At 43.7% G+C, this 14,357-nt stretch overlaps 1 protein-coding gene across 1 annotated transcript; it reads right to left on the reverse strand.

Annotated features, from left to right (window-relative positions):
- Positions 1-1,879: 1,879 nt before the first annotated feature.
- TPBG (trophoblast glycoprotein) lies at positions 1,880-12,019 on the reverse strand. The gene is made up of 5 exons (XM_071807282.1): positions 11,892-12,019; positions 8,905-8,940; positions 7,609-7,720; positions 7,099-7,482; positions 1,880-6,200 (listed from the first exon to the last, which is right to left on the reverse strand). Exons 1-5 carry the CDS (start codon positions 12,017-12,019, stop codon positions 4,899-4,901), a joined length of 1,962 nt encoding a protein of 653 aa, XP_071663383.1. The 3' UTR covers positions 1,880-4,898.
- Between the last annotated feature and the right edge of the window lie 2,338 nt (positions 12,020-14,357).

Raw genomic sequence — 14,357 nt, forward strand, 5'->3', positions numbered from 1 at the left:
AAATGCAAGTATTAAATTATTAACTGCAACACAAATACACTGTCTAAAGCACTATTTTAATTTTGTCGGTAGTTCCCTTTCTCTATTTAGGCTAACATTGGGAATGCAAGGGATGATTTCAATCTTTGCCTATGCGACAGATGACTGACTTCTGGCACAGCAAGGTTTTCCAAGGATGTGACAACACGTAAATTGTAACACCATTGAGAAAGCAAAAGCCCTTTTTAAGGACATACTTATACTGCAAACCTGTATTCTTATTTCTAAAAGCTTGGTGTGTTTGGTTTTTGTTTTTGTTTTTGTTTTTTTTCCAAGGTGGGAGAGGAGTGCTGTTAGGTTTATTGTGTTGGTACAAAGCACCACTTTTCTGCCACTGCTGCACTGATTGGCTTGGGAAGCTCGCAGAGTAAGTACACTTCTGTACCAGCAAAGGACTCTCTGCTCCCACACGATTCCTGCCTCTTTTTTAGGCATGTGGGAAATACCTAATGTATGTCACACATCCCAAACGGCTTGCTTTCTCTCTTCCTTGGTGGGTTTTCATTGTTTGATTTCAAGCCAAGGTCTTTGCAAGTAGTCAGCAGCATGTTTGCAAAAAAAGGAGCATTAAGTTAGGAGCACGACTAGGAGATCTAGTCGTTATTAAATCGGCAAGTGCAGAATTAAATTCAGTCTTCTACTATACCTTACAAAAATCTCACAGTGGAAACACCTGCACCACAAATATTATAGGACGTGATTCCACTCGTTAGCAAAATGTTTCTCTTTATAGGAACAGGAAGAAATTAGAGCTGTATCCATAAAACATGACCAGAACGTATCAGACAGAATCAATCAGCAATTGTTCTGCTCACTAGCGTTGTGACATCTAGTGCTGACCCATTACAAAGAGACACCCGTTTCCTTTAAAAGCTTCTCTCTTCAACTTTCTCTCGTAGAATATAAATCTCATTTGGATGCTCGAAACGGAAATGTTTTTCTTACCAAATGCTATTTTCCTTCATCATATGCTGAGAATGAATGGTTCTTCTTGAGCATTCAGCTGCTAAAGAGAAAGAAAAAGTGTGCATCAAATTTTTATTCTGTCCACTATGATAAAGGCTCTTTTTCAAGTCAAAGGGAAATGAAGGCACTAAACCTCAAAATACAGGTGAAATCAGACCCATTTCTCTACCTGTACAGATTTATGATACTCCTTCTAATGGATTTGAGAAAATGAGGTGAAGAAGAAATTATGCAGATGCATAAAGAGCAGAATATACCACAGGGAAAATGCTGCTAGAATAATGAGAGTTGGGATCCTAGCGCAGTCATATTTTGAATATTCTACCATGCCTGTCTTCAGTGACATCTCAGTCAACAACTGAATGTGGGTCTGAACAGATTGCTTTTCTAGCTGGCATGTCACTGGCGGTTGTCACCATTGCTTAAAAGGTAAATTACTTGGAATTAAAATATTTAAGGCAGTTGTGCAAACTTTTGGATGTCAAAATTATTGGTAATATTATGGCTAGCTGAAATAGAAAAAGAACGTCACATGGTCTAACACAAAGCTACCTTAGATAAAGATTCAAGGAATTTTCTGCTTCTTACCTGGCAACAGCGCTATTCCAAAATACTTCAGGAAAATACATTAAAACAACGTAAATTCCTTGTGCTAGTCTTCTAAGAAAATTTTAAGCTTATTACAACCAAGACTAGTTTCAAGAAAGCAGTTGAACCTTGGACAGGCCGCCCTTTTTTTCTGCTTCTTAACTATACAGCCTTTCCTGAAGATTTGCCCAAAACTTTAGTCTAGATGTTTTCTATGAAACATCAGTGACAACTGTGTCATGCAGAACTTTGGGGGCTTATGCATACAAAACACATTTTAGAGGCATTTAGTGCTGCACGTCTTTTATTGAAGAATGAATGAATGAATAAAGCAGCCTTGCTAATTAAGCTGCTCTGGAAATAGTATTCAATTCAAATTTCAGATGTCAAAGCAGAGTAAGATTATAAAATGTGCTTCAGAAGAACACTTAAACTAATGTTATTTAAAATGTATAATTTTTAACCAAGTTTTGAAGCACTTTGGGATCTACTTTTTAAGTGTCTCTGAGTACCACTGTTAACTATTTTGTAAAAGGAAAACAAATTTCAAGCACTGTTTATGGAACCGGATTTAAGATCAAATAATGCATTGTACAAAACACCAAAGCATTCACTGTTGGTCAAACACTGTAGGAGAACGTTATCCAACACAATACTGCCACAGGCTAAACTGTTACATCCCAATAAATACACATGTAAGCAAATGGCAAAAATTATTTTAAAGTAGCCGTCACCAGGTCTCCAATAAAGGTCTATTACATTGACTTTCTAGGATACAAAAATAATCATCTTTAGAATGTGTAGTACAACAGTTACACTTGCTCACTATACAAATACTCAGTCCATTGGTGAGAGACTGCGATTAAAGTCATTGCGTATCCTTACACAGCTCAATAAATGCATGGTTGCTACATTAACACATCACACATAATTGTTTTTACTGTAGTTACTTTAAAGTATCTGTTAACAAACCCCAAGAAATTGCCCAAGAAATGGCTTAGTTTGTACATATTTAATCTATTATATTACAGGAGCATCTTAAGCAAGGATGACGCTCTAGTCCTCTTGGCACTGTACAATTAAATGTAAGTTGATAATCTCTGAAATGACCAATACAACAAAGCACACTGCATAGCTATTGTAAATTCGAGCTTCTTACATATACTGCCTTATTTATGACAAGTATGAACGGTTTGCATAGTTGCACAGTAATAGTTATTTACACTGGGGTTTTTGCACTGTTCTTAAAATATGGGCAGCTAACATTCAGACCTGCAGTCTGCTTTTTAAGGATCCACAAACTTAATTCATATGCTGTTAATCAGATATTGCTCATACATTTAAATTACAGCAGGAGAAATAGGCTATCACTTTACTTACAGTAATTGTAAAATACACTGATTTATCAAAACATTAACTGTACTTAATATTATTTCATTTTTTACTTTTGAGGGCAAATGTACAAAACTACATTAAAAAAAAAATCTGAACCAACTTGTGCTACTTGCTTTGTCTGAAGTTACAAGGAAAGAAAAATGCATTTGAATAATACTGATGCCCAAAATAGATTATATTTCTTCCGATACTTTAAGGACTATTTTATATTTATGAGCTCTTAACAAAGGCGTATTATTTCTGAGAAAACTGTCACTTTTGAAAATGAAGAGAATTAGCCAGTAATTCATAAAATTTTAGAGATGCTCAAGAGCTTCAAGTAACAGTGAGCATGGAAAAAGCTTCACAGATATACTGATAGATGCCAATTCACATCACACTTTTACAGGTGGTGTATTTTTTTCATTAAGAATGTATAAAAGGATTATAAAAAGTGCATTAACTATCAGCGGCAATCGGAAGGTTCTTGCTGACCTTTTTATATATCATCAAGTTGCATAATAAATGATGCATTTTTCAAGTTTTCTTCACATGCTTTATCTATTTACAAGAAAAGGCATTCCCAAGCAAGTAATAAGCACGAGCAACATACAATACTGAAATGTACCTGTTATAACCTTTAAGATAAATGTAAATTTCCATCAAGTTACTCAATGTAGATCACTACAGAACTTCACAAGTACTGAAAGCTTAAAATGAAATAGTAAGCACTTAATTTAATAAGTGCTACATTGATTTACAAGCCTGAAGCTCACCGACTACATGACTGAGCTGCATTTAATTTAGTTCAGGAAAGTATAGAGTTTTTTACAGTAAACAATTCCATTCAGGTAAAACTTTATTTAGTTTACAAACCCCACAAGTTAATTTGAATTATTTTATTTTAATTTGGTAGAGAAGACCTTATCAAAACTCTATCAGCTTGTATCTTTACAGCAAGGTGGACCCAAGCACCTGTCTCAATGCTTTGCAGTTGTTTCGAGAAAGCAGCCTGGGGGTTTTGTGCCAAGTGAAACTGCTCTCATCGTTGATCAGTGTAATTCTCTTAGCATATTTCAGAAACTTATCAAACATTTATGTCTTTAAGCTACACATTTGTATAAAATTTTATTCAGATTACTATTGCAGGGCTATAACTTCAGACACTATAAAGCTATCCACGTTCTTAGATGTCCATACATTTCTCACCAAAACAGCAAACTTCAACACAGCAGTTCTTGTAAGACTGTTTATTGCATTTAACAGTTCAGATGGAGTTTAGATGCAGTTTATATCAAAAAAACCCTCTCTTTTCATGTAAACTGTGATCAAAAATAACTTTACAAAAATAGTAAGAGACTTACTGAGATCAGAAGTTTTCTAACATGTAAAACTATAAAGTATTTGTGCATGCTTACTAGTCGATTTCCTTCTTTGTAACAGAGGAGTTGTTAAAAGGAGTTTTTGGTTTTTTTAAATCTCAAGATAGTCTATGAAATGGAATCGTTGTTATCACAATTTGGATATACAAGATCAAAACTGGCACAGAGGAACGTTAACATTTTTTTTCCCAAAATCTGAGGCAGCTTTTATTGAATCATGTCTGCATGGGTAAGTTTTTTAACTCTGGTGGCTGCGGTGCACCAGACAGAATCCTTTTTTTCTTTTGAGATCTTGAAAAAAATTTCCCACAAGTACAGACAAGTAAGGAGGAAAAGAAGTAGCAGCTTGTTTCCTACATACAGCCTGACGCCATGCGCAGCTGCCCAGCTTCTTACAACAAAAAACAACTTGACATCACAGGGAGGCATATCCTCCTCAAGTTACAAGCACGTCTGAGATTTCTCTGAGGAAAGCAAGCACGAGGGTAAAGCATAAGTCTACTTTTCATGCATAGCTACTGTGCGCTGCCCCACATCCATGGCGCTTTGTCAGACATCCGAGTTGGAGCTGAGGTTTGTTAACCTAGGGTCCGCATTGATCTCATATCTGTAGTGGTAACCCTCCATGTGATCCCTACAGGCATCTCTGATGTTGTGCATCCACTTTTTGATTCCTTTTCGGTTCAAGTACAAAACCAGGAGGAAAATGGCCCCGATGAGAGCCAAGACTATTCCCAGGAACACATACGAAGTCTGTAGCTGGGAAGGCAGGTCTGTGGGCAACAAGCAATTCAGGTCCGAGCCGTTGATCTTCATCAGGGCTTTGCCCAGCATCTTGTCAGGGTAAGCGCAGGTCAGGGCTTCTTTGCCCTCCACCTGGTCGCTCTCCTTGAGCCAGGCCACCAGGTCCTCGATGGCGCAGTCGCAGACCCAGGTGTTGCGGCCCAGGTTGATGCGTCGGAGGGCGGGCAGGCCACGGAACTGGGCCAGGGTGCTGTTCCTCAGCACGCTCAGGGAGTTGTTGCTGAGGTTGAGGCTCTGCAGCTGGCCCAGCCCCTGGAAGGAGACATTGTGCAGGCCCACCAGGGAGTTGTTGCTGAGGTCCAGCTGCCGCAGGGCAGGCAGGGCTGTGAACATGCCGGTGGGCAGCACCACCAGCCCGTTGTCAGCCAGGTCCAGGCGGCTGAGGTTGCGCAGGGCCCCGGATTGTAGCATGGCGGCCAGGCTGAGGAGGATGGTGTGATTGCGCAGGGCCCCGCGGAGGGTCAGCTCCTCTAGCGGGCTGCCACCCTCCCCGAAGGTCTGCGGGCTGAGGGAGACCAGGGGATTGCCGCTGAGGTCCAGCTGCCGCAGGGCGGGCAGGACCGAGAGGGCACCGGCCTCCACCTCCCCCAGGTGGTTGCCGCTGAGGTTGAGGGTGCTGAGGTCGGGCAGGCGCTGGGCGGGGAAGGCACCGGCCGGCAGGCGGCCCAGGCGGTTGCCGGTGATGAAGAGGGTGCGCACATAGGACGGCAGGTCGGGCGGCACCGCCGTCAGGTTCTTGTTCACGCACTTCACCGTCTTGGCCGGCTCCGAGCACTCGCAGAGGCCCCGGCAGCTGTCGGGCTGCTGCGCCGAGCCGCAGACCAGCAGGACGCGCAGCAGCAGCCCCAGGCAGAGCGCGCCGCGCCCCGGCATCGCGCCCGGCCCGGCCCCGCACGCAACTTTTCCTCCGGGCGCCTTCGGCTCTGGGCAGCGAGGCGGGGGACGGCTCCTGCCGGGGCGCTGCTCGCTCCAGGCAGCCCCTTTTCCGGGGGCAGGCGCTTCCCGTCCGGGGCTGGCTAAGCTCCGCTCCGCTTCCCGCTGCGAGACCTGCGACAGGGGAGAAAAGGGAGAGGGCAGCGCGGATCCCCTTGCCCATGCCCACCCGTCTTCCCCCGGCTCGGCGCCTCTTTCCCGGCCACGACACGTGGCTCGGTCAGGCAGCCCCGGCCCCGAGGCAGCCCGCGGGAACTCGCCGAGGAACAAGTTTTTCCCCGTTTTCAGCTCACGCCCCCACCTTTCCCACCCGGCCAGCGGCTCCGCTGGCGGAGCACGGACAGGAGAGAAGGGTCTAACCCGCCGTCTCCCACCAGGTCCTGCAGCTCCTCGCCTGGCGCCCCCGGGTTCTCTGTTACGCTCCCCGCCGCGACCGGTGCAAACTCCCGCCCACAGAAGCGGCCGCGGAGCCGAGCGGAGCCACGCCGAACCCCATATCAGCCCCTGTCGCTTACCTCCCGCGTCGGACCCAATTCCGCCGGAGCGAACCACCGCCGCCGCCAACTGCCCCCAGCCCCGCCGCAAACTCCGCGCCCACCCTCGCCGCGCCTGGCCCTGCCTCCGCTGACAGGAGAAACCAACCGCCGCCCCGGCCGGGGGGAGCCACCGCCCCCGCCTGCCCCGAGGGGCGGCCCCGCCGCCTCCCTCGCCCCGCCCGGCTCCCGCCCGCCGCCCCCGCGCCCACGCTCAGCCGCCAGCGTCGGGTGGCCGCGCCCGGGAGACTGTGGGGAGGGTACGCTCGGCCTTGCCTGCTCCGCTCGCCCCTCGCCTCCCCAGTCTGGGTGGTGCTGCCGGAGGCTCACCTTGCCGCCGAGCGGAGCCGCTCCATGTGGCGCTCCCCTCGGCGCGGCAGAGGGGGCGGCTGGCTCGGCGCGGAGGCGCTCCGCGATGGGAGAGCCGGCGGGCGCTGCCTGAGCCCCGTGCCGCCCTCCCCGCCTTGGCAGCGCCGTACCTGCGCCTCGCCCCGACGTGGCGGCTGGGGACGGCGGCGTCGCGCCGGAGCTTGGCTGCCGTTTTCCGCAGCTTCCCCGATGGGTGGGCTCAGGCCGGCGGGATCGGGAAATCCCGAGGAGTTTCCGGGGGCAGTGGGAGGTGGGGGGCACGCCGTGGGACCGCCCGGCGCGGTCCCCGCCCTGGGCCCGGGGAGGAGGTGAGGGGCTCCGCGGTCCCGGCAGGTCGTGCCGTGGAGGCGGGTTCGAAACCGGCTGCTGCCCCAACCCCGTCTGTCCGGAGAAAGCGTTTCCGGGGAGGAGGGAGTAACACCAGCAACAAAATACACTGAACAAGCTCCAGAACTAAAGCGAAAAATGTCCAACTCGCCGGGATCTTCAGAGGGCTTCAAATAGAGAATAATAATGATGATTTTAAAAAAAAAAAAGCCATAAATGGACAGCCTAAGCCTGATGTTTAAACTTTATTAAGGTGAGGAAAAAGCCTAAATATCTGTATGTAAAATATTTACCGGTTTCAGTTGCCGTGGCTGTCCCAGAACCACCCAGGTGTAGCTGAACAATCCGGGTGGTACAAATATGGTTTGTAGATGAACTTGCTTGAGTTCCTCTGTGGAGGGAATACTTAAGGGAAAGGTGAATGGTGGGAGAAATTATGGGGCCTATGTTGGGCCACTGGTCCCTGTGACGTGATTAACATACTTAAATAACTTCTAATTAACGCAAAACGCATACCAGTATATTCAAATAACCAGTTTCAACAATGTGAATCTTAGTGCTTTGGGTCTGTTACTCTTTTGGGCTTTCATTACCCTTCTAATGACAGCTTACACAAGATTTCCTTCTCTCCATATGTCAGAGTTACGTTCCTCCTACTTTCCTGATCAACTCAATTCCTTTTTTTGGTAAAGTCAGCAAAAATATTAGAGCTGTCAAAAGTTATAGGGGAAATGAGCAGATTAATCCAATATGAAGTCTAGAGAAAATCAGCCACAGAATCTGGGGAATAATGAGCTGAAACACTGATTTCTGTAGGATCGTTCTCCCCTCTCTGGCCTGATAGTGGTATTACGGTGCAGAAAAGTTTGGGATTGAGGTGGCAGGCAGGGGCTTCTCAGCTGATAGACCAGCATGCTCTTTAGATGAAGATTATGGGGAAAAGAAAGTATGGAGTGACTGAAGTAATGGTGATACAAATAAGATCTTGGACTCACAAGCAGTTCCAGAACTTTGGGAAGTTACTGCTTTGATGTTGAGTTAGAAAAACAGTGACACTACACTGCAGGAGTTTTTAGTTTGTTAAAAGGTATTTGCATTCCAGATCCACATCCCTGGCTTAGTGTAATCCTTGGAAAAGTAGATAGGTAAAGATATCCCACATTTTATAAGAGAGAGACATGTTCCCTTAATCTATTAAAATTATTTGAAAAGGTAAAAGGAAACAAAAATGAAATAATACAATTAAAGAGCAATTACACTGATCTGCTCATCACGTTGGCCAAAGATGTCCTAGTAGCTCCTGGCTCTTGGTGACTGTCCAGGTGGGTCTGTGCCCCCTACCCTGCACAGCAGGTTAGCTCTTTCGGCAGGGAACATGGTTTTGTTCCATGTTTGTGGAGTGTTCCCCAACAGGTGCTATTGCTTCCCATTATTCCTGTAGTAAATTTCACCTGGTAAGCCTGCTTAAACTTGCAGGAGGTAGAAAAACACTTGATAATCTGCTGTCTTGTCTTCCTCTTTAAATAAAACAACTTTTCTCAGAGGCATACTCCAAAAAGGAAGCAGCACTTTCTGGTGAATACACTTACACTGAGTGGATTTCCCGGATGTGTTTGTAGTGTGTACTAGAAAAAGGAAGAAAAAACAAACAAAGAAACCTCATCTATTTTCAGGTCAGTTTTGGCTATTACAATTGATCGATTTGTGAATTCGCATTGCACAGCCCATAGAATCTCACCTCATAGTTTTTTTGCATAAAGTTTGCACAAAACTTCTGACTGAGTTAAAATATAATATTTGAAAATATATTGTCTTGGCTAAAGGACTCAAACTGGACGAGAATTTACCATACAGTAACTGTTCCTGTGGCTGATATTTCTATGGGTTGACTGAGGAGCTCACATATAGCGGGGAGTGGATCAATCAGTCTCTCGATGGTTCTGCTGCTCCAGGCTGAGGCTGCATGATGTGCTGGTCATTTGAAATCATGAAGGAAACTTTTGACTGTTCTCCTCCAGAAGATAAAAGCTTGTCTCATGTCACAGTGATGAGAACTGCTTGCTTTTGAAAATCAGTACCCCAGTATTTCAGCTCCTCCAAAGTGAAAATGTGAGACCTACCTAAAAAAATGTGGAGTTTCATAGGGACGACCTTGATAATTATACTGCTTGACATTTTTGGAGTCGCTATACCCCTTTTAAGGCTCTCACCTTAGCAAGGAATAAAGGAGCACTTGTGAGTGCTAATGGCACTCCACTGTCCTTAGGAAAACCTGGAAGATTATTTTAGACACTGAAATTTAAGGCTGTTAATTAAGTTAATTAACATGAATCCAATCTTCACAAAGCCCCTTGGCCAGATACTAAGCAATGCTGGATGCCTTTTATGGGTTCTGAGTGGCCTGACTCCAGCTGATGTCCAAGGAGTTTGAGTACTGTGGATTAGGACACTGTGCAATAGCTATCTTTTTTTTTTTTTCTTTTAATACTGACAGGGAAATTCATGTTTCTTCTGTGAAATCTTCCTGCATTGTCTCAACATTGCATGAAGATATTCAGCACTTCATAGGAAGGGGCCTTGAAAGGTATTTATGATGTACTAAATATTATACACCAAGTGAGCAGTAGCTCAGAGACCAGAATTCTTCTTCTTTCACCAAAAATATCTTCCAACAAAAGTGGAAGAACAAGCTGCAAGTTCCATCTGCTTCCTCACATGGAGAGATCCAGCAGGTCCTTCAAACGACACCTTCTGTTTCCCTCAGGACTTGGCTTCATTTGAAGAAACACCATCAAAATTATTAAAATGGTGCCATAAAAATACTTAGGCAACTAAATGCTGCCTTGAATACTTGTTTGAATGTTTTATTCATCATTCACATACTCATACCCATAAACATTCGTGTTCCGACTTGTAGGTGCACTTAAATTTATCTATATATTTATTAATTGTTATATAAATTTAAACAATATGGAAGACAATCTTCAAGTTGTGGGGTTTTTTTGTTTGGTTGGGTTTTTTTTAAACTCAGCACTTTATTTTAGACACAGAAACACCCTGTCGAATGATCTGCTGGTCCGTTCTGGTTTTCACTGTCTATATGATGAACGCAGGATAAATCCTATGATTGTCTGTGGAAATCATGCAGCCATTAATCACTATACAAAATAAGACCATGTTTGCGTTTTGTTATATGCTATCCATTTTTATACTGAAATATCAAAAGTCAGTCTTATACAAAGGATGTTGATTTTTTTAATACGATGGGAAATATTAAACTTTTCCAGTACTAACAGAAAATGTTTTCAATTAAAAGTAACCTTTTTTGGGAGTCTTTGAAAATATGTTAACTGGGTATGCATAATAATGCACTGTCGTAAATTCTGGGGGCTCCTACATGCCTTAGGTGGAGATTGAAGGGATGACAAAGTGCCCCCAGCTGAACATAAGCAACACTGAAAACTGGTGAAACTGTAAAGACAGACTCTTTATCTGCTCACTTTGTTTCCAAAACATCCACCTCTACCCCCAGTAGCAGTTTTTGTTAAAACCTGTTACTCAAAAAGGAAGGAAACAATAGTGACTTTTTTCCAGCGAAGCTGGCTAATGGTGCTGGGGTCAATAATACAGTGGGAAAAATGACTTGGGCAGAGGGACCTGCTGTATCCAGGTGCCGCCGTTGTGTGCGTGTCCCTCTGTCTGCGCTCCAACTCTGCATGCTCTGACTCGTAGAGCCTCTGCAACAGGAGCCAAGTTGAATAACTGCTTACAAGTTCGTCAGAATGTAACTGAGAATTTGACATGCTTAAACAGGTCAGGCTACACTTTCAATCCTGCTTTTATTCTTTCCTTGCTCAGGAACGATACACGTCTTTTACTTTCAAGCTACCCTTGACAGATTGCTATATGAGTTTTAAAATGGTATTTTTTTCATTAGTTTAATTTTAACAATTTAAGGTTTAGTTCTATGACCTAGACTAAGTTCCCTGTAAATTCTACTCAGAGTAAATCACGGCAGTCAGTAAAACTCTTCCCTCTGCAGAATACGCTGCCTGATTTTAGTCCTTTTTGAAGGACCTGCCTTCTGATTCCTCTGTATTCCTCCGATTCTCACTGCAGGGTGGCTCACGTGAACAGGCTTCAGCTGGCAAACCTGTATATTGTTTGTGTCCACCTGGGATGTCCTTCAAAGGAGCAGCAATCTAGAAATCTGCTGGCAATGCTGGGAAGTTGGCAGAGCAGATTATCTGATGGGTTAGTGTTGCTCTCTGCCATAGTGCTTTGCTGCACTGGGGCCCTATCAGCAGACACTGAACTCAAAATCCTGTTTTCTGGGCCAACTTGCAATTTTGTCTTAGTTATAGTATTTGGGGAAGGCTGCTGGTTGGATGGAGGTGCTGTGTTCCAGCTGACATCTGCTACGGGTATCTAGGGATCTTCTAAAAAATGGCATATGTTAGGGCAGTTGCTTAGCTATGGGTGAAGGAAGGGAGAGCTGAAACACGTTGTTTTCCCTTCTGGCTTTGAAAAGCAGAATCCCAGATCTGCAGGGAATCTGGGCCAATGTGTTCCTCACACTTCAGACGACAGTCCCACTCGTTTCGCCCTGTGCAGGCTGTGCCATGCCGCGGGTGTTCCCCGGTTCGCCCCGCTTCCCCGCCGGTAAGAATGGCTGGCGTCAGCATACGGGCCTGCAGGAGCCATGGCCGCTGAGGCCTGCAACTTGGGAGTGTTTCCATGTAAAGCCTTTTTCATGAAAACACATTCATCTGTTGAAACTGAAAGCCTTCATAGGAAAGAGTTTAATTTGATTTAAAAATTTAAAAGAAAAAAAAGCATATAAAGGGCTCAGCAGATTTGAGAACATATGGGGTTTGATTCTTCACTGGCTTACACATTGTGCTGTTGTTTACGATCTGACAAAGCAGACGTAAAATGCAGCCTTGCTGCCTGGTTAGGATTTGCCTCCACTTTTTTACAAGTATGATTGAATACACAAAATCAAAAAGCCTCCTTATTTTTCCTCCATGATCACTGCTCCTTTGTTACCTGCCTTTGACCACCGTGACACATGTAGGTTCATACAGCCCTCCTCTACTGAACTCTCCCTCTTTTGCTTTGCCTTCCCAGCCTTCTCCTGCTTTATCTCAAGTCTTGGCATTTTTCTGGGTTACCACATCCCAGGTGTTTTGAAAGGAATGTGTATTTAGGAATGGGAAGCAGGTGGGAGGAACAAGGAGGACAGTGATTTTTTTGTGGGGATCACACATTCTGTCAGCAAAGGAGGAAGATGATACTTTTCCTCCCTGTTAGCATGGTGACTACACCTGAAATACTGCATTCCGTTCTGGCATCCTATGACTACAAAAAATGACAAGAAAGAAAGAAGAGAGGAAGAAAAGAGCAGTAAAGGTGATTTGGTGACTAGATATATACTGAGTTATATAGAAATACTAAATTACCTTTTAAAAGGTATGGCTTGCCCAAGCCAAAAGCCACAGAAGATACTGCTGTCTGAAAGCAGACTTTGCAGTCTGAGTGAAGAAGGTAGTTGGTTATAGTACTACAAGATGGTGGGCTAAAATGTAGAAAAGAAAAATGCATGCTTGGTATAAAAAAAAAAAAAGCTTGCCTGCACTACAGAACTGTCTCCTTATTATACTATATTAGTGGTAACTTACCATATCCACTGAAAGAAAGTACTTCAGAATTCACAGTAGGTTACCTGTGCTGTAATCAGTTGAATAAACTCGTGAAGACATGACTCTAATACATACTTATATTTCTGCCATGCTTGAAAAGAGTCTCAATGACCACAGTGGCAGGTGGGTGTATGTGAATCTATGTATGAAAGGCAAATCTTTGACTTCTCCTGACTGCTTCTTGAAGCTTTGATAATCTCTTTCCCTGAGTTCATGGATGTCAACAATTATGAGTTTTGTGCAATTTCTCACTCTTGCTTCAATACAAGAACCTCTCAGGTGCAATCTTTGTATGCCTTAGAATTTCACTATCTATCTATAAGTCTGCTGGGATGGGAGACAGTAAAGCAAAAGGAGTTAATGGAGTGATTGAGTGTTTTGAAAGGAATGTCTGTCTTTAACTTTTCCTTTCTCTGTTGCTGTGACATTGTGGCCAAGAATCACAAGATCCTCTGCAATTGTGTGCAGAAGAGGAGTCTATTCCGGCACTCTCTAATAGAATTAATGCCAGGATCAAAATACCTCAGCTTTCTATGTCTATGTTTAAAAATATGCTAGTTTTAAGGATTTAGTGTAATAATGTAGCATGATGTGTGTCATCACCAGCTAGCCATTGAAAGCTAAAGCTATGTGGCTTACTGAACTATTGTAGTATCCTTTATCACTATTACATGCATTTTACATTATAAAGTCTGTTATAATTATCAGTTGGATGTCATAAGTGGTTTGAGGTCTGCCCCGTTAAGTTTATTATTCCTGAATATAAACTGGAAAGAACTTCAGTACCAGAAAAAGTGCCAAAGTCTTGTTATGGCACTGAAGCAAAAGTCTGCCTAGTCCAGCATTTTCTCTCTCATGGCAGCCAACACAGGTTGCTGAAGAAAGACATTAAATTCCATATAAACATGAACTCTCCAATATATTTTCCCAACCTCCAGTGATTTGTCGTTGAGGGACTTCACAAACGAGACCTAGAGAAACTTCAATAGCATAAACATGAGCGCTGTTGACTGGATTTTTCACTTGAAAGATTTTCCCATCAAAACATTCTCCCTTTGTTGAAATATTCTTCTATCGTAACCTGAAATGTCAAAACAAAATTATGCATCCTTAACGTTTTCAGGTGTGTTTGTTTTGTTTTGTTTTTAAGTAAAATGGTTAAAATTTTACAGCATATCTTTTCATTTTCTAGCTCTCAAAGATTTTAATCATAGGAGGCTAAAAGAATGGAAAAGATGGAAGTGAAGCAGGATACATCATTAAATCAGTTACACTCTGTGGCCAAATACAGGGAGAGACATGCAGATGAAGGAGGCAAAATTTGAAAATATTTAAATTGT

The sequence above is a fragment of the Patagioenas fasciata genome, chromosome 3, assembly GCF_037038585.1.
Source record: "Patagioenas fasciata isolate bPatFas1 chromosome 3, bPatFas1.hap1, whole genome shotgun sequence".
NCBI classification, from domain to species: Eukaryota; Metazoa; Chordata; class Aves; order Columbiformes; family Columbidae; genus Patagioenas; species Patagioenas fasciata.